Source organism: Eptatretus burgeri, chromosome 4 (assembly GCF_056783735.1).
Source record: "Eptatretus burgeri isolate ZD-2024b chromosome 4, Ebu_testis_v1, whole genome shotgun sequence".
In the NCBI taxonomy this organism is placed as follows: Eukaryota; Metazoa; Chordata; class Myxini; order Myxiniformes; family Myxinidae; genus Eptatretus; species Eptatretus burgeri.
In genome coordinates this window covers 24,899,731-24,922,176 of record NC_140964.1, presented here as the reverse complement: position 1 = coordinate 24,922,176, position 22,446 = coordinate 24,899,731, and the positions used below count along the sequence as shown (strand labels likewise).

The window sequence follows — 22,446 nt, the reverse complement described above, 5'->3', positions numbered from 1 at the left end:
GGACCGTGAACATGGATTGGATTCAACCTTTGTAACCTCCGATCCACTTGCACCTGCTCTACATGATTGGAACCAAAATATCTATCATGAAATGCTTTATACTGTTGCTGACGTGGTGATGGAAACTGTGATGCAAGAGCTAAAAGCCGCTGAATGTCTCTCACTCCAAGCTGATGGCTCAGTGGATAAGCACTCAATCGACAACAAATTTATTACTGCTCATTACATGAGTGAAGACAAGGACATGAAGAATGTTTTTCTGGGTGAAAGTCATTCTGACAAGCATGCTGCTGAAGGTTTGCAAGATGCTGTTATAGTCAATTTGAAAAGCCTTGGTATCGACAAAATTACAAAGGAGACGTTAACTGGGCTTATAAAGGATGGTGAAAGTGCCAACACCAGCAAGAAAGGTGGACTCTGCACCAAACTGAGAGTGTATCTGGAGAGAGATATACTTTGTGTGTGGTGTGTTCCACATAGATCTGATCTGGCATATGCTGATGTAGAAGCATCAGTGAGTGAAATCAAGTACTGGAGAACAAATCTCAAAGCTGTGGCCTCATCTTACAGAGGTTCGGCAGCTTGGACTGATGAGGTGAATAAGATTGTGGAGGAGTCGGGTTCGAAGTCCTACAGATTCCCAGAGCACTTCAAAGCTCGTTTCATGGAACATTTAATTAATCTCTGTGAATTGGTCTGGAAAAAACAGCCATCCATGAGGATAAATTGAAACTCTGCATCTGCATCTGAGAATGGCACACATCCACGGAACGAGAAAGCATCATGAAGATTCCTCAGACTATGGAAAGAAGGTGGCGACCAGGAATATTACACAGCATTGATGCTTGAATAGTCTGTTTGAAAAACTTCATAAAGATAGTCAGAAATCAATGGCAACTGTCTGCGATATTGAAGTTGCGAAAGCAGCGACTCTTGCTTCTCTGACCTTGGTGGAGTCTGATCCATTCCCAGGTGGCAGAGGGAAAACTTCAGAAGAACACTGAAAAAGAAGTTGATGACTGTGAAAGAAGAATGGTTCACAATTTTCTTGTGATAACTAAGGGTTCTCGATCAAGTGTCAGGTCTGAAATTGTACTTGTGAAATAATTTTTGACACATAGACTCGCCGAGGACCAGAACGACATCGTAAACCTGTTAAAGCTGTTTCTGAAGGCACGAAGTACCAAATGGATGACTGAATAGACACGAAATGTGGAGGGACTTTTTGGGGAGAACTCTGTCACACAATTCTGCGATGAACAATTCGCTTGTGGAAAACCTTCCTGTACCATGTGATGTTCCAGATGGCACTGGAAAACTTGACCATCTGATAAAGATCTCTGTACCTGGAATTGTGTTTTCCAAGATGGTATAAGCTTACCTGTCACTGGCTCCTCACAGCAATGGACCTGAACGTGTCGTTTCATCTCACACTATCCTAAAGGGCCCCAAACAGTCGAGTTACTCGAGAGAGACCATCAACAGTCAGATGTACATCGCACTTAATCCACAACTAGCAGTGGCAATTTTTTTTTTTTTTTTTTACAGAAGAAAGAGTGCCATTAAGGGTTCGGGACCAGGAACTGCACCACAACCGAGACTCCATAAAGAAATTATTTGCTGAAAACGGCACTTTTTAACGATTATTCAGATGACTTGTCTCTTTATTGATCGTTCGCGGTTCTCAGTTACCCTGCATTAAATATATATTTTCCAAATCACCACTTTCCTTGACCTTTGTCACCCAGTGAAATTTACTTGAAAAAAAAAATGCTCTGCCTCATCGTGAGTAACACTCGACCAAAACAAAGCCAATGGAAATCTGACACAACAAGTGTATAGTCAGATAGTGTACCAAAACATGTCCTGTGGACAGATGAGAGCAAATTAGAGCTTTATGGTAAAGCTCATCATCTCCATGTTTACAGAAAACAAAATGAAGCCTTCAAAGAAAAGAACACCTTCCCAACAGTGAAACATGGAGGAGGTTCCTTGATGTTTTGGGGTTGCTGTGCTGCCTCTGGCACTGGGTGCTTTGAATGTGTGTACGACTTCATGAAATCAGCACAGGCAAACCCAGGCAGTGTATAATCAGCAGAGGCCTACAGGCCTGATGTCTTAGGCCCACATGAAAACCAAGATGGTGGCCATATTATTTTGTCTGGGTGTCAGGGTGGGTGGAGTCAATTGACAAAGGTGGGTGGGGTCTGGCAGCTGTCTGAACAATGGGTTCACATTTCGAAAATCAACCTCCAACAAGAACCAAAACAACGACCACCATTCAGTGGCATTGTCCATCAACATTGAGATTTCATGTTCACAGGATGCGGTGGTCACAGGAAGTAATGGGAGTTGGGTTTGGTACGTGCTGTTTTTAGACCAAATTCCTGTTTGTACGGTCCTTCTTCCCACATTCCTGTCTGCCTGGTTCAATTTCCCTCATATAAGAAATGATGCCTCAGCACAAAATTGCATTAATAGCAAGATTAAAAACTACCAAAGCACTATACAGTCATGGTTAAAAATATTGGCACCCTTGCAATTTTTTCAAATAATGCACCATTTCTTCCAGAAAATTGTTTAAATTAAAAACTCTTGGCATCCACGTATGTATTTCTTTGGTTTGCAGTGGAACAAAACAAAAAAGCTGAAAAAATTACTAAATCTTAGCTTATTCCACACAGTAATCCTAAAATGGCCCGGACAATATTATTGGCACCTTTTAGAAGTTGTGAGAAATAATTAGATTTCAAGTAGGTGATTCTCATTTACTTTGGATTAGAACTCACCTGTGGTGAGTTGCAGGTGTCTGCAATATAAAAATCACTCACTCAACCAGTTTGACTAGAGAAAAGGAGTCGTTCTGCTGTTTTGTGTCACTGTGTGTAACGCAATGAGCATGGAGAAAAGAAAGAAAACCAGAGAATTGTCTGAGGATGTCAGACACAAGATTGTAGCCAAGCATGGACAATCTCAAGGCTACAAGTCCATCTTCAGAGACCTTGATGCTCCTGTGTCCGCAATGTTATCAGGAAGTTTAAGACCAATGGCACGATAGCCAACCTCCCTGGACGTGGCACAAGAGAAAACTTGATGGAAGATTGCAGCGAAGGATTGCTCGAATGATGGAGAAAGCACCTCGATCAACTGCCAAACAGATTCAAGCTGACTTTCAGACACAAGGTACGACAGTTTCAACTCACACCATCCGTCGCCAACCCGATGAAAGGGGGTTCTATGGTAGGAGACACAGGAGGACCCCACTGCTGAGAGAGACATCAGAAAGCCCGACTGGAGTTTGCCAAAACACACCTGAACAAGCCAAAATCCTTCTGGGAGAATGTCCTGTGGACAGATAAGATCAAATTAGAGCTTTTTGGTAAAGCACATCATCTCTATGTTTACAGAAAATAAAATGAAGCCTTCAAAGAAAAGAACACATGCCCTACAGTGAGACATGGAGGCGGTTCAGTGATGTTTTGGGTTGCTGAGCTGCCTCTGGCACTGAGTGCTTTGAATGTGTGTATGACTTCATGAAAACAGGAGGTTACCAAGGCATTTTGGAGTTCAATGTTCAACCCAGTGTCAGAAAGCTGGGTCTCCATCAAAGGTCATGGGTCTTGCAGCAGGACAGTGACACCAAACACTTCAAAAAGCACCCAGGAATGGTTCAACACAAAACACTGGACTGTTATGAAGTGGCCAGCAATGAGTCCAGGTCTAAATCCCATTGAACACCTGTGGGGAGATCTGAAAACAGCAGTCGGGAGAAGGCTACCTTCAAATCTGGGAGAACTGGAGCAGTTTGTACAAGAAGAGTGTGCCATCCGGCTAGTAGAGAGGTGCAGGAAGCTCATTCATGGCTCCAGGAAGCGCTTGACTGCAGATATTTTGTCCAAAGGCTGCGATACCAAATATTAAGGTGAGGGTGTCATTAATTTTGTCAATGCCATTTCTTTTTATTTTCTGATTTAAAAGGATATATTAAGTTCTGAATCAAAAACAAAGGTTCTGTAATACGAACAGTGAAATAAACAATTGTGGAGACCAAATACTTTTGTCAATTTCGACTCATTTTTGGAGAAAATTGTGAGTTATTAAAAAAAAAAGTGCAAGGGTACCAATATTTTTGGCCACGGCTGTATAAATTACTCCGTGCAACAATTTACATACGTAAATACATGCTCTGCATTTTATGCACTCCTAAACTACTGGACGAAATAAGTTGAAAAGTTGTGGTTGTACTCTGGGTTTGCATGGAAATGTGATGCTAAGTTGGGACGGCCACCTCCAACTTAAGTTTTTATTGCTATGTGAAGGTGGGGAATTATGATAAGAAGTGGGTGAATCATCACACCTGCTTCTGCACCACTGGACAGAAGAACTTGAAAACTGGATGTCATCACTAAAAAAAAAACTCCTTGAAGTTGTACAAATCATTCCAAAAAACATCAATTCTCAACATTATAGTACAATGAAAACTTTCGTCATCATCAACGTTAGGGGAATGCGTTGAAATATACGTGTCTGTTTGTGGGACGAAATGCATTGAAACTTGGTGCTTGGACTCAGGGTGTGCATGGGAACATTATCCTATGTTGCGATGGCCACCCTCCCCCCCACTTCCTTTGCCACTCTCATTAGAGGGAGCAGGTGTTTGTTGCTGTTTTAATTCAATATATTACAAAAACAAACAAAGACTCACCAAAGAAGCAATGCCTTGATTGTTTTCAAGCCATTCCGTGACTGCCAGTTGTTTGACATCTGTGCAGACATGGGAATATGGACAGGACAATAGTTAGAATAATAAGCACAAATACAAGAAAACTTAAGATGCAGACAGAGGCCATTTGACCCGCCATTTCTGTTTCATCCGCAACCCACTAACTTAATCGATTAGCTTCTGAGATCTGAGCATATCCGGTGCAATCAAGCTGACAAGTTCCAAAACCGATGCAAAATAGGAAAACAATCCTGGGGAAACAAAACTTTGGGAAAGATGACCTTGTTACTACCTTCATTCATCTTTGGGGATTTATGAATCCATTGCATTATGTACAATATGGTTTCTTGCATTGTATGCACTAAACATGGGGAGGGATTTGTGTTAAGGAAGTATAACAAAGTTCTGGTCACAGTAAAGTGCTTTATGGAGTACAAAGACAAGGAAAAAAGAAAAAGAAAAAAGAAAAAGTTTTCAAAATGATGAAGAAGAATAGCTACAGTGTCAGGATTCGTGACTCGTATGACATTTTGGATCGTCTCAAAAATGCAGTTAAACTTGGCATTAAGAAAACCTTTCAGAATGCACCATTATCGTTTGTTTTCTAGTATTCTATTATGGTTTAGACCATTCAAAGCAAACTTGCGGCAAATTGGATGGCCAAGTCGTCGGCCAGAAGGGCAAATGCTTTCTGAATGCTTTGTTACGCAGACTAAAAAGAGTTACAATGCATGCTGCACACTTCAGGTGTAAGTAGAAATAATATATTTACAATGATGAAATTGACGAGGTAGTAAAAATAAAAGTTAAAATTTTTTGAAGTCAGGCCAAATGTAAATGCATAACATATGTGCCATACACCTTCGATGGGAAGTGGGAGAAAAAAAAGAAAAGGTTCAAAATGTGAAAGAAATCAATGTGACCCACTTGCAGCATTTTGTAATGTCACGGTGACAGCATGGATTCTGAGATCCAGTATCATGTCCTGCAGGCCGACCAGCATGTCGGCAGGAATGTCCAAACCAGCCAGACCTTCCCCAGTCTCTCTGCACAACCCAGCATGTGTGTTCATGCGCCGAAGACACAAGGAAAAACATATTGAAATGTAACTACAAGCTAGTACGACCATAAAGTCTCCCCCAGTCACAATACCCCCGCACAATATACCTCCGTACCCCCTCACAATAAACAACATCATAATCGTTCATCATTAGCCATGATTGGTGTTGGGCTTGGGATCCAAGGGTCCTGAGTTCAAATCCTGCTCGGCTGTTGAATTAATGCCACGGTGGGGTTGACTCGGCCTGTCATTCTTCCGAGGTCGGCAAAATGAGTACCAGCTTGTCGGGATAATCGAGCCATTTGTCGGGATATCCTGCGTTGGAGTGGCAACCTGTTCAGGATTGTGCCCAATAGCCCAGAAAACTGCTTCGGCACCAATGCTCTGTACAGAGTATGGTAACAATGGATGGATGATCAGCCCATCCCACGTGCAGCAGGAGATGGGGTTTTGCAAGTGTGTGTGTGTGTGTGTGTGTGTGTGTGTGTGTGTGTGTGTGTGTGTGTGTGTGTGTGTGTGTGTGTGTGTGTGTGTGTGTGTGTGTGTGTGTGTGTGTTGGTCAGTCTATCTATGGCATAACTGTTTTTTTTTTTCACCCTTTGAGCTTTTGTCATCAAATTTTCAATATATTCTTATGAGAATATGAGTAACTAATTAATAATTGGGTTAAAATGTGGGCAGTCACTGAGTACAAACGAACCTTATCAGCGCCCACAGCATGTCAAGCACGAGACAGCCAAGTTCACAAAAAAAAAAATAAGAAGAAGAACGCATCAGTGTCCAAAGAAAGCTGTTCAGTTTGACATTTTTATCATGAAATAGGCAAAGCCTAGAAACGAATGAAACTCATTAGAACTCATCATAATTACCCTTTAGAATTAAACACAGTGGGTTAGAAAGGGTCTTCTTTTTAATAATTGACGGATAGATGGAAGGTCGTATCCAAATATTGAAGCGGCTTTACCGCTTAAAATCATGTGTTTCTTTATTTAAGGTTTTTTTTTTACCATTTGAGCTGTTGTCATCAAAATTTCAACAAACATTTATCATGACAATATGGAGTAAATAATTAATCAATTTTACCTTCTTTTTTTAAGCTGTCATTTTCAAAAAGGTTAGAGTACGAAGCAGATTCTTTTTTCTTTTCTTTTTTTTCATTTCGAGATGATTTCTAGTTCATAATATATTATTTGTGCGTCATTTATAATCGAACTAAAATTAAGTTTTTGGCTGCACAAGGGAAAATGGATATAGTGCTGTAATCGAGGGCAATGTGTGAGCGGTGTACAATATGTACTGTTCTGTTGTTCAATGTTTTTACAACTGCATTGTGATAAATATTTTAACCCCACCTTCCCCAAAATGGTGGTGATCGCCGTTTCATCTTCAGAATGATGCCACCAATGGCATTTATGCTCACGGTAATGACTATGTGGATGTATAAATGAGGATTTTTTTTGCTCTAAGAATGTGAATGGCATTGCAGTGACGCTCTAGTGTTCAATCAAGATCCACTTTTATTCTTAGTGCGATTGACGGTCCCTTTCCTAATTCTACCAACCATTCTCAACGTTTTCATCTACAACTAAGCTGGCTATTATGTGGTACAGTGATGCAGGTGTTTTAGTGCTTTTTATGTGTCATCCAACGAAACGTCATTGCGAAAAATTAAAGTTTGAGGACTACTTGTTGTCGAGTTGTCACTGCATTGCCCATGTCAACTGGGTGCAGCACTGTCAGTGGATTCACTGCTTTGATGAAAAAGTGGGGCGATGGGTCAGTAACAGGCAGCAGCATGACCCATGGAGAGAAACATTTCTTCTCAATGCATGGCTTGGTATACGAATATGATTTCTCAAATCAAAGTAAAGTCTTTGTTGAGGAAATATGAACCTCACCTGACTGTAGACACCTGCCGTGCAATGTCATGGGACTTGAGCTCTCCATAGCTTTCCCAACCTACATATTTAGTCTTGTCAGTCTCCGACATACTGCGTGAGAGGAGAGCGCCCCTGAGCAGCTTTACCAGCACCGACAACAGCTCGGTCAACATTCTCTGGGGGGTGGGAAACAGAGTCACCGACAGAACAATAATAACTATTGTTAGTTCCACTAATGGAACTATTGTTCCATTACAATGAGATGTACTATAAAATATTCACTCACCCGGAAATCATTCTGTTTTTGCCGAGCAATCCTTTTCGCTTTTTCCAGTTGATCAGACTTCTCCCCTGTCTGTGTGCAGCAAACACAATCACTGCCACCATCCACCATTTATTACTTCAGTTGTGTAATATAAATGAGGTTTGTAAAAAGTAAAATTTGCAACTTGTGATTGCCTTTGAGAAATGAAAAGAAAATGGTCAATGATAATCATATCGAAAAGAAAGCAGCGAAACCTCAGAGAAGAGGCTGCCATTGACATAGCAGATCCATAGCTTCCATAGGCTGGGCAGGTGAGAAAGAACAGCGTTCGTCAGAGTTTCTGCAAACTGAACCCGAGGCTGTACACTTTCATTTGTCGCTGTGAAAAGGCAAGAAATTTTGGACAATTTACAACCAGTCTTGGTAGCATTGGGTCAAAAAAGGCTGAGGTCTGAAATTAATGAGCTCTTCGATGCCGAGGGAGAGGCTTCAGCCAAAATTATTCTTATTATTACCAAGTTGAGGCCTAAGCCAGAAACAGGCTAGTTGGAACAAAGCTGAGGTTTCATCCAGAAGCCAAACTTGAGGTCTGAGCGAGAATCATACAAAGACCAGCCAAGGCCCAAGTGCAGCTGACAGTGTAGCTTGACCCAGACTACAGCTGGAATTAATTTGGCTCAGTTTAAATAACAGATTTTAATCAGTTACTTGTAGCAAGAGGTTTATCGACATTTTAATTGGTCAAAAATTGCAAACAAACAGTGTATTTGAAACAAAACTTCTGCTTTTGTTGCAGCCTCAACTCTTCTTTCCATTTTGAGAGACCAAAATACTCTTGATGTCACTTGATAACTCCAACGCATAAGCTGATTGAAATTTCCTCCTACAGAAGGCTCTTTACATTGGGTATTATATATTGTGTAATATTCCTCTTTGTAGTTTTCACACCACAAAAAAAGAAATGTATCCACAACAGAAAAGAAACAAAACTGTGGATATTTCTGTTCACTTCAGGATATAATATACTATTACCACTAGGGGGCCCTATATCATGAAATATGCATCAAGGCAAGTAAGGTAGCCTCAAAAGCCAGAGCACTCGGCTCCCATCTTCTTCTTTAACAGCCACAATTATTCCCACATTCTTATGGAGTAGGCCGGGGGAGGTTTTAGTGCAAGTCTTTCACGAAACGGCTGGCCAGGCCTGGCATTCGACTAAAGTTAGACCAGGAATTTGGAATTTGTTGCAATAGATCACCTACTCTTCATGAAGGACACTCACTGTAGGATATTTAACATATACCAACTAATGTCATCAGGTGGGATGCCAGTTTAACGTCCATCCAAGGGATGGTACAGACATTGATGAATCACCAAGATGACAGTTTATAGCTGGTTGGAATTCAAACCCAGTCTAGACAGCTTTGAGGTGAGCGTGCGCACCTCCAGGCCATTCCTTCAGCCCAGCACTTGACTCCAAATTTGAATTTCAAAACAAAAAAGAAAATAAACCAATGTCACCCGCAGGGTGACCCGTATCTTGCCAAAAGGTGACCACGTGTGACTTCTTTAAGGTCACACTGAGGTGAACAGAGCTGCTATCCACCAGGAGCGACTCCTTGAGGAATATCTGCCTACGAGAGATTCCGATGAGAATCGTTCTGCAGAGTAACCACGAAAAATATGCTTTTGCCTCATAACGTCACCAAATGATGTCATAATGTCTCAAGCTTGACATATCTAGAAAGCACTCATCGAGGTGTTCAATTTGAGGTACGACACGATATGGTTCCTAAAACTTGAAAATTTGACCTTGGGGTCAAATATGTTTGACCTCAGGCGCTAACCATGAAGGTCAAGGCCAATCGCCACCAAAAATTAATCAGCTGAGCGCCAGACCATGAACTATATTCCCATGAAGTTTGAAGACGATCCGATCAAAATTACTCAAAAAATAATGGTTTCGTCGACTCCCCTGATTTGCGCCAAAGTGACCTTGACCTTTGACCTTGACCTTCAAAATTTTGTGCACTGAAAGTGACCTCTATAGGCCTCTGATATGCGAAGTTACAAAAATTTCCAATGATAACTGTGCTCTGCAGAGTGATTTATACGTGATTACAGACAAACAAACAAACAAACAAACAAAAAAAAACATACAAGCTGACTAACATAACTTGCAAAAACTTCGTTTTGGCAAGATAATAACATTATTGAGGGAAGGGTTTGTATGATCTATCTTGCATAAATTGCATTCAACCAAGAAATCTACAGTGCCTTCAGAAAGTATTCACACCCCTCAACATTTGTCGTATTTTGTTGCGTTACAGCCTGAATTTAAAAATGCATTATATTTCAATTTTTTGTCACTGATCCACACATAATACCCCATAATGACAAAGCGAAACAACGTTTTTAGAAAATTAATGAAAAATGAAAAGCTGAAATGTCTATTTATTTTTTTGTATACCTTGTCGAGGCTCGTATGAGAGCTAACACACAATGCACAGCAAGGAGGCATGAGACAAGAGGGGTGGGAGAAGGAAGGACAAATAAGGAGAAAAATATTATTATTAATGACGCAGTGAAGTGATTCGGGTTATGAAACATATACCTGTGTGTTGCAAGTGGATCCGAGGAGAAGAATTCCTTCCGTTGCTCCACTTTTCAACCAATCAAAACGACGCATCGCCTTTCCTCCTTGGTCATTACCATCTGTCAGAGGTTATCGCCGCCTCTCCACTACTTTGACCAATCAAAGCTCGTTCTGATCCAGAGCTTGTCAGAATGCAGCACGAGGTACATCGTCGAACGTGATTGGTCCAATGGTATCACGTGCCGCCGAGGATTGGTGATGCAGCATGAGGTACATCACGAACATGATTGGTCCAGTCCTGTTTGCTGGAATCCTCGTGCATAACACCGCCCACACAACACACGTGGTGTCCTTTGACCAATCAGGAGCAGTGCAGTTACAGTATCGTTTCCTTCAGCTCGATTGGTCTTGTCCTGCACGTGATGTTTTCGGTTTTTTTTTTTTTCGCTCTTGTTGAATCTCAGGAGATTATTTTTTCGTTCTTGTTGTAAGTAAATTTCAACTACTAATGCATGATGAAACACTTGTTTATGGCTAATATTAAAGAGAATGATGGCATAAGAAGAACTTAGCTTTCTGCGTTCGGCACCACGGCCACGGTGAACGGAAATGACGTCTTTCGTTCGTTCGTTCGTACATGAGGGGAGCGTTTCTTCGTTTTTTTTTTCCAAGCAATAAATTAAATGGTTTTCACATATATAACACATTAGTTTCACAAATTTCCATTGAAATACTCGGGTATTTCCGTCAATTGTCGCCATTTCCGTCGAGGTTACGCACTGCATCCACCGTACGGCCGTCATTGGCTGTCTTGAGGCACGTGGGGGGGGGGGGCACCGGACCCACCGGAGACGTGGTAGACGACGCCGGGGACATTTCAAACTCGGTGCAATTGTATACAGCGCACGCGCTGTAAAAAGTGTGGAACAGAGACATTAGGAGATCTGTGGAATGGAGAGGGATGGGGCGGGGAACACGGGGTATACAAAACAGACATTACAGGGACTTTCAGGAAGGAAAGCAGGGAATTTGAAGGAGGTGGATTTGGGGTGGATTAACGGGGGTAGAAAAGATCGAGGTTTTGGATGGGGGATGATAAGAGGTGGTGGTGAAGAGCCGTTTTGAAGGCCTGGAGGGAAGAATGGGATTGAACAGAGTGAGAGGTTTATTCCAAAGGTGGGAAAAAAGAGGAATGAAAGAGTGAAAGTGAGCGGTGATTCTTGATTTTGGTAGTTTTACCAGAAGGGGGTTGCTGGCAGACCTTGAGCACCCTGTGGAAATTTGGGGGGGGGGAGACTGAAGAGCAGATGGTAGAAGACAGAAAGACCACCAACCTGCTTGCAGTGAGGGGCCCAAAGACTCAACCTCATCGTGGAAGATACCAATGATCCTAAATGCCTTGGTTTCCATGGTGTGAAGCTGAGAAAGGTGAGAGGCAGGAACACCAGCTCAGATGGGAGAGCAGTCCTCCATCAGGCTGTGGATGAAAGCTTTGTATGTGGTCCATATTCTTTCCATTTGCATTTGTCTTGCATCAATAAGTATTCAACCCCTTTGCTGTGACACTCAAAATTGAGCTCAGGTGCATCCAATTTCCTTTTCTCATCATCGAGACATCTCCACAACTTGATTGGAGTCCACCTGTGGCCAATTCAATCGATTGGACATTATTTAGAAAGAAACACACATTTCTATATAAGGTCACACAGTTGACAGTGCATGTCAGAGCGGAAACTTTAACAATGAAGTCCATTGTTAGAGTGTGTAGAGTGTTGAAAGTTCCTAATAGCACAGTGAGCTCCATCATTAGTAAATGGAAAGAATATGGAACGACGCAGATTCTTCCTATTGCTGACAGTCTGACCAAACCGAGCCACTGGGAAAGAATGACCTTAGTCAGGAAGGTGCCCAAGAACCCAAAGACCACTCTGCCAGAACTACAGAGTTCCTTGACTGAGATGGAAGAACCTGCCAGAAGTACAACAATCTTTGCAGCACTTCACAAATCTAGGCTTGATGGGAGAGTGGCCAGACCAGACAGAAGCCACTCCTGAGAAAAAGGCACAGGACAGCATGCCTGAAGTTTGCATAAAGGCACGTGAAAGACTCTGAGACAGTGAGGCAAAAGATTACGTGGTCTGATGAGATGAAAATTGAACTCCTTGACCTGAATGCAAAGCGCTACATCTGGTGGAAACCAAGCACAGCCCATCACCCATTGAACACCATCCATACCGTGAAGCATGGTGGTGGCAGCATCATGCTGTAGGGATGCTTTTCAGCAGCAGGGACTTGTAAACTTGCAAGGATGGAGGGAAAAATGAAGGGAGCCAAATACAGGCAAATATTTGAGGATAACCTGCTTCAGAGTGAAAAGACTTTAGAGTGCGGTGAAGATTTACGTTCCAACAGGACAATGACCCCAAGCATACGGCCAAAGCAACACTGGAATGGCTTCAGAACAAGAATGTGAAAGTTCTTGAGTGGCCCAACCAAAGCCCAGACTTGAATCCCATTGAGAATCTGTGGAAAGACTTGAAGATTGCTGTTCACCGACGCTCCCCATCCAACTTGACAGAGCTTGAGCAAATCTGCGAGGAAGAATGGGAGAAAACCCCCAAATACAGATGTGCAAAGCTGATACAGACATACTCAAGGAGACTCGAAGCTGTAATCGCTGCCAAAGACACTTCCACAAAGTATTGACTCAAGTATTTGACTCAGGGGGTTGAATACATATTGATGCAAGACATTTCAGCTTTTCATTTTGAATGAATTTGTAAAAATTTCGAAAAACATGTTTTCACTTTGTCATTACGGGTTATTTTGCATCGATCGGTGACAAAAAAAATTTAAGGTTAGTCAATCTTAAATTCAGGCTGTAACACAACAAAATGTGACAAAAGTCGAGCGGTGCGAATACTTTCTGAAGGTACTGTGTATATATAGCATCAACTCATTCTTAAAAAGACATCACCGAGGACAAATACGGAAATATCGGGGAAGAAGGTGAGATGTCCACTTCACTTTACATAGCTGAGGGGAACGGGCAACACTATGTATATCCCCACTCCCCCCTCTCCTACTATCTTCTTGAACGGTCACAGTTATTCCCACACTCTTGTGGGGTAGGCCGGCCACTTTAATGAGTTTTATTAGTACATATGAGCAGAGACCTACAGATAATGTAATATCCGCACAATGCTGAATGTGACTTCAAGTCCTCACCCCCTCCCACCCCTCCCCCTCCCAACTCCAAGTCCAAGTCCTCAAAACTCCCCTCCTCAGCACCTCAAACCTGCCTTTCCCAACTCTTCAATTGCATTTTACATTCAGAAAATGATTCGGTGGCAGAGGCATAAAAATCTGTGATAAATTCTCTGCATTACAATTACAACTAAACAATGAACATTTGGCTTCCATGACAACGCGTCATAAACGAATTAAAGTCAGGAACGGCAGGGTGACAGGATGTTAACACAGGTTGCAATTTAAAGTGCGAGTTAATTTAAAAAAATGTGCTCATTATGTGTGTGTTCTGTGTGTTTGCCTGTGAGCAGGATATCTCAAAGAGTTTTAGACGGATTATGACAAAACTTGATTGAAGAGTTGGGAAGGTGACAAGAACAGGCCGATTCGATTCTGGTTCAAGTCCGGATATCGGTGGGATGCAAAACGTAAACTGTTCAGCCTGGCAGAGATATGCACTCCACTGAGTGCCGTTCTAGTTGTTTGTGTAATTCAATTGAGAAAAACCCCCAAAAAACCCATTGTGGAACAAAAAAGTTTAAACTTTGTAATAATAAAAAAAAAATCAACAATACGGATGGAAATCCAAAAATACGCAAGTACGAATGTTGTCGGTGATGATTCAACCAGCGGGTCAAATTCATAACGGAATCTCAGGTCTATAAGCATTTGCTACAAAAAGTACAAAATGGACAAGCCAACATGCTACTTACGACACGTGAGATTTGAACCCAAGATCTCAGCATCACAAGCTGTGAACTCAGATGGGAACAGCAAACAGGCCAATCCAATGGATTGTCAAACTAGTTATTCCATCACAGTTCATCCAAGAAAACCTCCAATGAAGAAACTCATGCTGCGAGCAAACAGGTTTTTTTTTTTTTTGGCATGGATTATAATCCACGAGTATGAAGGATTCGTAACAAATTCCAAAATTTCACAGCTATCCATAACTCAGCACGCTATACAATCTCGGCTCAACTCGGACTTGGAATTCGCTGAACATCACAGATCACAATAATCACATTCAACGCAATGTGTATTTTATAACGTATCCAAGTACAATCATGCAACAACACAGACTTCAGCAAAGCATCGAAGAACTTGCGCAACCCTTTGAGCCAATTGCCATGTTTGGATTTCACGATAAATTTGAATGGATCTGGCTTTTTTGAATTCCTTCCTTACATGAGTTGCATTATTTACATCACAGACCATCAACGTAAGAATTCATGAGCTCAAGGGATGGCTGTACAAAGCCCTGTAACGTGTGCCGGCGTGCGCTGTAACAATGCATTGGGACCTTTTGAAAAACATATTACATGATGCAACTAGAATATAAAAGGTGAGGCTACAAATAATGTGAACGTGGAGTTAACATGAAGATTACTGATTGGAAATCAAAACAGACACTGAAATCGTTTGTTACCGTTATCTCCTATTATGAATACAGCATGTACATCGCTGCATCAACAGCAATGTTAACATTGTTTGAGACTACAGGAATACAAATGTCATTTACACACACGGGTTTGAAATGAGACACTTACGTGTGAGATTACCATGCACCATTAATCCATCGGTACGATGTTGGACCTCTGAACGAGCAACACGTGTGGTTGAAGAACCAGGATGCTCAGGCCAGTTACTGGCCACCGTGCATTGACTCTCGACATGAGACGTGCATCAGGTAGAGTGAGATGGTGACTTTAACATTATATATCTAAAAATAAAGGAAAAATTCCTCCAATACACAAATTGCTTTTCCGCAAACCAGTTTCCACATTGAGTCGAACAGAGCTGCCCACAACGAACGGGCGACTTAATAGCACACGTATTATCTTAATCTAAAAGTGTGCTTCAACAATTTCATGGAGGTCAAATATGCCTGGTGTTGGCTTAATGGTTAGTGTGGTACCCGGTCAGAATAGGTACACCGTATCCCTGCGTGTCGTAAGAGGCGACTAAAAGGGTTGGCGTCAGGAAGGGCATCCGGCCATAAAAACATCGCCTCAAAAGGAAACCATGATGAGCACAACTGATGGGCAGGGTACAGCCCGAAGTACCCCGTGGGGGTTCTCACCCCCTCTCGTTAAAACTCAAGGTGGGGAACCCGATCGAAGCAAGGGAGGAAATTTTTCCCTTTATGATGATCAATCGTCTGATGCCCCACGTGGAGATCGGTTTCTGAGGTTTGGTACATGGAATGTAGGGACAATGACAGGGAGATCTGGAGAAGTGGTTGAAACATTGGTCAGAAGAAGAGTGGACATATGATGTGCGCTGGAGACACGGTGGAAGGGAAGTGGTGTGACAATGGTGAAGGGTAGGCAGGGGCAGAAGTCCAAGTTTATGTGGCAAGGGTGCCCAGAAGGCGTGCATGGTGTTGGTGTCATGTTTTCTGAGGAGTTTGTAGACAGTGTAGTGAGTGTGACGAGAGTGAGTGAAAGGTTGATGATGGTGAAAATCGTGATCGGAAAGCTCTTGGTGAACGTCATCTCGGGATATGCCCCGCAGGTCGGTCGAAGCGATGAAGAGAAGAACATGTTCTGGTGTGCGATGGAGAAGTTGATGGAAAATGTGAAAGATGAGGAAGTTGTTGTGGTTGGAGGAGACTTGAATGGACATGTGGGAAGGAGTCCAGATGGTTTTGAGGGAGTCCATGGGGGTTATGGATATGGTGTGAGAAATGGAGAAGGTGAAAGGATCTTGGGGTTTGCTGATGGAGCTGATTTGTTGATTTGTATTACTCAATTCCAGAAAGCGGATAATAAGCTTATTACATACACGTCAGGTGGGTCGACGACAACCATTGACTACCCGATGGTGTGTCGGCGAGATAGGGGAAACCTCTGGGACACAAAGGTGATCCCAGGGGAGGAGACTGTTTCGCAGCACCACCTGGTTGTTTATGATATAAGGGTGAAAGGTGCGCGGAGAATTCGGCGGGTGAAGTACCAACCGAGGATGAAGGTGTGGAGGTTGAAAGAGGCGACAGTGAAGGAAGCATTAAGAGAGATGCTGAGTATGGTTGAGGATGATGTGTTGAGCTTGAAAGTGGTTGGATGTCAATGAAGGATAGTCTATTGGGAGCCGTTGGTGAGGTATGTGGATGGACAAAAGGACCCCCGAGGCACTCGGGAACATGGTGGTGGGGTGATGAAGTTGGAAAGACGATTGAAGAGAGGAGGAAGAAGTTCAAGGAATGGCAAAAGGTGAAGGATACGGTGGAAGAAGAGGCAGCACATGAAAGTTATAAGGAAGTCAAGAAGGCTGCAAAGAAAGAGGTTGCAAAGGCGCAGGAGGCCCATAGGAAAATGTTCGGAGAACGCTTGGATTCGGAGGAGGGTAAGAGAGCGGTATTCAGGATTGCAAAGCAGATAGCGAGAGAGAGATTTGATGTGACGGGGGTGAGTTGCTTGAAGGATGAAGTGGGACAAATCCTTGTGGATTCAGATGGAATTAAAGGAAGATGGAAGAGATATATGGAAAGGCTGTTGAATGTAGAAAACGAATGGGATAGAAACATCGAGAGTAACCCAGTTTTAGGACCAGCAGAGAAGATAACTGAGAAGGAAGTTGAGGAAGCTATAAGAGCAATGAAGAGTAGAAAAGCAGGAGGGCCGACGGGAGTTGTGGGAGATATGTTGAAGGCAGCGGGAAGTTGGGGTGTGGAGAGAATGACAGAGATCTGTAATCTGGTGGTGAAAGAAGGCCGCATTCCAGTGGATTGGGAACTGAGTGCCCTTGTCCCTCTCTACAAGGGAAAGGTGACCCTCTGGACTGTGGCTCCTATAGAGCAATAAAGTTATTGGAGCATGGAATGAAGGTATGGAAAGGGTGTTGGAGAAGAGGATAAGGAAGAAGGTAAAGATTGATGAAATGCAGTTTGGATTTATGCCAGGAAGAGGAACGACAGATGCAATTTTTATTGTAAGGCAGTTGCAGGAGAAGTACATGGAGAAGAGGAAGAAGTTGTTTTTTGGGTTTGTTGATCTGGAGAAAGCAATTTATAGGGTCCCACGCGAAGTAATGACATGGGCATTGAGGAAGTTAGGAGTGGAGGAATGGTTGATCAGAGTAGTGATGGCCATGTACGAGAGAGCACGCACAGCTGTAAGGACGAGGGATGGGAACAGTGGTGAGTTTGAGGTGAGGGGAGGAGTGCACTCGGGGTCGGTACTAAGTCCACTTCTATTTGTAGTTGTGATGGAGGTGCTGGCTCGGAGGGTAAAGGAGGGTTTACCGTGGGAGCTGCTGTATGCAGATGATCTGGTGTTGATTGCAGAGAGTATGGATGGACTGAAGGAGAAGATGAACAAGTGGAAGGAATGTATGGAGGCAAAAGGTTTGAAGGTGAATATCGGAAAGACGAAGGTGATGGCAAGTGGTAAAGCATGTGGTGAGGTGGAAAGGACTGGGAAGTGGCCGTGTGCTGTGTGCAGGAAGGGTGTCGGAGTGAACTCCATTCAGTGTTCAATGTGTGCTGAATGGGTTCATCGAAAATGTAGTGGGGTGAGAGGGTCATTAACCAGTGTGGCAGCTACATTCAAGTGTAAGGTGTGCATCGAGGGAGCAGCAGATGAAGGAAATGTTGAGTTGGATCTTGGAGATGGTGTGAAGCTGGAAGGGGTGAAAACATTTTGCTATCTTGGAGACATGCTGAATGGAGATGGTGGATCAGATTCTGACGGTTGCTCGAGTGAGATGTGCATGGAAGAAGTTTCGGGAACTGAGTGGCGTGCTGACGAAGAGGGGAATGTCGTTGAAGCTGAAGGGAAAGGTGTATGCTACATGTGTGAGGAGTACGATGATTTATGGGAGTGAGACATGAGTTCTGAACATGGAGCAGCAACAAAGGCTGGAAAGGGTGGAAATGCGAATGGTCCGGTGGATGTGTGGAGTATCGTTGAGAGAGAGAGAGAGAGAGGAAAACAAATGATGACCTGCAGAAGATGATGGGAATAGAGTCTGTGATGGAGGTTGTGAAGAGAAACAGGTTGAGATGGTTGGGTCATGTGTTGAGGAAGGATGAAAGTGACTGGGTGGGAGGAGTGTTGGAAATGAGTGTAGTAGGAAGTAGAGGATGGGGAAGACCGAGAAAAACTTGGCGAAAGGTGGTGGAAGCGGAAATGTGGGCAAGGGGATTAAGAAGGGGAGATGCAGAAAACAGGGTAAAGTGGAGAAGATTGTCAAGGGGCCCACAAGGCTAACCCCTGCTTTAGCGAGGAAAATGGCCTTTAAATGCGCGTGTGTGTGTGTGTGTGTGTGTGTGTGTGTGTGTGTGTGTGTGTGTGTGTGTGTGTGTGTGTGTGTGTGTGTGTGTGTGTGTGTGTGTGTGTGTGTGTGTGTGTGTGTGGTGGGTTTGGCATCCGAGGATCCTGAGTTCAAATCTCACTCGGCTGTTGAATTAATACCAGGTGGGGTTGAGTCTGCCTGCCATCCTTCTGAGGTCGGCAAAATGAGTGCCAGCTTGCTGGTATCCTGTGTCGTAGTGGTGACCCGTCCAGGATTGTACCCAATAACCAAGGAGACTGCTTAAGCAGCACCAACGCTCTGCACGGAGTATGGTCCCAATGGATGGATAGAGGTCAATCAACTAGTTTCACTAACTCTGTAATTAGTTACCATGCCATCAGCCTTGGTGGCATAATGGATAGAGTGTCTGCTCAGAATATGGAAGGTCGGTGGTTCGAACCCCGGCCAAGTCATAATAAAGACATTAAAAAAAAAAGAAGTCACTTCCTTGCTTGATGCTGCTTGCTGCTTCCTTGCTTGATGCTCAGTATTTAAAAAAAAACGGAAAGTGCAGGAACAAACAAGCATAACTTGGGTAATAATAGTGAAGGCTTTGAATAGCCTAGTCACCTCCTTCTGCATCGAAGTTCCTTGCAAGGGAACTCTTATTATAATATATGCTACCAAGAAGTTTGCCACCAATAATATATGAACATCTTGAAATCTCAATTTCTTTCATCCACAACGCTTGGATCATGAGGTTCAGTTATTCAAAAATGTTCTGTGAACGAAATACACACAATAGGCCAAGAAAGGCCAAATTTTTACATTTCAGTAAAGACTTGTACATAATTTGAAAGGAAATAATTTTCTTGCCAGTTATACACTCACAGTAGAACGACACTCAGTAGAGTATTCCTCTGTCAGGGCGAACAGTTTACATTTTGGTATCCCACTGATAGGCAGGATCTGGATCCGGACCTCCAAAATCTAATCAGCTTGTTCTCGTCACCCACCCAACTCATCCACCAAGATTTGTCACAATCTGCCAACAACTTTTGAAATATATATATATATATATAGAAAGAGAGAATATATATATATATATATATAGAAAGAGAGAATATATATATATATATATATATATATATATATATATATATATATATATATATATATATATAGAAAGAGAGAATATATATATATATATATATATATATATATATATATATATATATATATATATATATATATATATATATATATATAGAAAGAGAGAATATATATATATATATATATATATATATATATATATAGAAAGAGAGAATATATATATATATATATATATATATATATATATATATATATATATATATATATATATATATATACACGTTATATATCGTTTTTGGCCCCATCTCTCAATGGTGAAGAATCACTTAAAACAAACAAAAAAAAATTTCTCGTATCCGGATTCGGATCTTCACCAAAATCCGTCCATAACTTTTTGAGTGATCCAGCTCACAGGCAGACGACAGACAAACAAACAGAAAAAGACAGACAGCCAAATAGGAGTGAAAACATAATCTCCGTCCACCTTCGGTGACCGAGGTAACAACTACTTTATGCACACGGAATTGCAAAAAAAAAAAAAAATTGCAGATGGACCATTCACGTGAATGCAAGCCGAAACAGCCAGGCTCGCATCATCATAGTATCAGTGGAATATGTGGTCACAGAACTGAAATAGCACTTACAGATCTGTTTAAATGATAAAAAAAAATGATCAGCAAGTAGTCTTTACATAAACTGTGAGTTTGTGCGAGTGCCAAGATAAACTCGTAACAATGCAGAATCACCTCGAGTGACCTCATTCTCGTTCTGGGCATGCACATGGGCCTGGATGTTGCGCACGTGGCAGGCGAAGGACAAATACGTCTCGGTGACCTGCCAAACGTAATGCCCACGCATCGTGCGATGACCTGCTAGCCCACAAACCACCTCCTCCCTCCCATTCCCAGCCTTGGCCCCGTGCCACTTTCCTCATTGGAGCATTGTGCTCGGCATGCCCGACTGAGGCCAAAGCTTCCCGTGTCCTTCTTCCGTGTGCAAAAGTTAAAATGCGTCTCCTCGCTGCCCTGGAAGCTACGACCTGGGGGACTCATTCATCTCCAACCTGTCACCTTTACACGTAGAGTCACCGTCGCTAAATCCATAGTGACACAAGAGGATTGTGGATAAAAATACAAATGTCTCGGGAAACCATGGAATTGAATTCACCCTTCCATTTTGGAAGAAAGGAGAAGAAAAAAAAAAAAAAACAAGGCAGCAGGACATGGTCACTGTGCCAAAAAGGAAAATAAATTTTATTCAGGCGTACAAGCCGACAATTCAGCATCGAGTCAACATCGCTGGCCATATCATGATCAGGTCTCGTGGAGTGGACTATCTACGAGACAGTCTGTGGTGTTACGCAAGATCCCATGAGATTGGCTACAAGATCTACGTCTACATAAATAGTGCTTCATGCAACAATGTAAAAATATGAAAATAGGGAGCAGTATTTGCTGCTTTCATGTTTCATATTATTATAGTGCGACAAAAACTGTGAAAAAGTAGAGTCAGAAGTACTGGGGACGTTTGATAAATCTCCTGTTTACTTTGACAAGAGCCAAACAAAATCTGGACTGGGTTTTGAAAGAAAGAATAAAATCAAACGTAATCAATTTTTTTTTTTTTAGAAAAAAGACCCAACTTATTATAAGAATGAGAAGCAAATCATTCTGTCCATCCACACAAGTTCTCTGTCTAGTTCCCGGCATTCTCGGCATTCCAGTTGGACATAAGGTGTCAGAAGCTATTGCTGACACTTCAAATAAACGCCTCGCTGGCAGACCTCACACGGTGCAGAGGGCTTGACGAGTCAGCTGAACAGGAAAAATAATCAAAATGGTGACGTGACCATGCAAGGAACCGTGTGATTGTTGAGATGCAAAGAGAAAGTAACTATGAAAGAAACCAGTTTCTAAAATAAATAAATAAATAAATAAATAAATAAATAACTTCCTGCATTAAATGCATCAGAGATAGAACAAGCACATGAGGAGACATGAGCGCATTCATTCATCAATAATAATAATTAAAAAAAGATATTATGAGGCTATGGACACAGATCGACACAGTAATCGGGGATTTGGGCACGGTGGTTGCAGCATCATGATCCACAGTATGCGCTCAGATGGGAACTCCAACAATGGCAACACAAACAAATTGATTCAAAAGCCATACTTGACCAGAAAAAGGATTGGTTTTACAATCTTATGAATTCTTAAATAGAAGCAATAAACTAGTGATTTTAAAAAAATAAAAAAAAATCTTTATACCTCTTAAAACACCAAATGGAGAGCAACAATTTTGCCTTGTTCGGTCTGTCTA

At 42.2% G+C, this 22,446-nt stretch overlaps 1 protein-coding gene across 2 annotated transcripts in view; it reads right to left on the bottom strand.

Moving 5' to 3' along the window:
* Positions 1–22,446, bottom strand: part of EXOC2 (exocyst complex component 2) — a 174,388-nt gene that overhangs the window by 68,175 nt on the left and 83,767 nt on the right. For both annotated transcript variants that reach the window (XM_085877168.1, XM_085877169.1), the window contains exons 12-16: positions 8,183–8,307; positions 7,950–8,018; positions 7,682–7,839; positions 5,651–5,769; positions 4,706–4,764 (exon numbers count right to left, since the gene is read on the bottom strand). In XM_085877168.1, the coding sequence (XP_085733294.1) occupies positions 4,706–4,764; positions 5,651–5,769; positions 7,682–7,839; positions 7,950–8,018; positions 8,183–8,307 (530 nt within the window). The remainder of the gene's footprint in view (positions 1–4,705; positions 4,765–5,650; positions 5,770–7,681; positions 7,840–7,949; positions 8,019–8,182; positions 8,308–22,446) is intronic.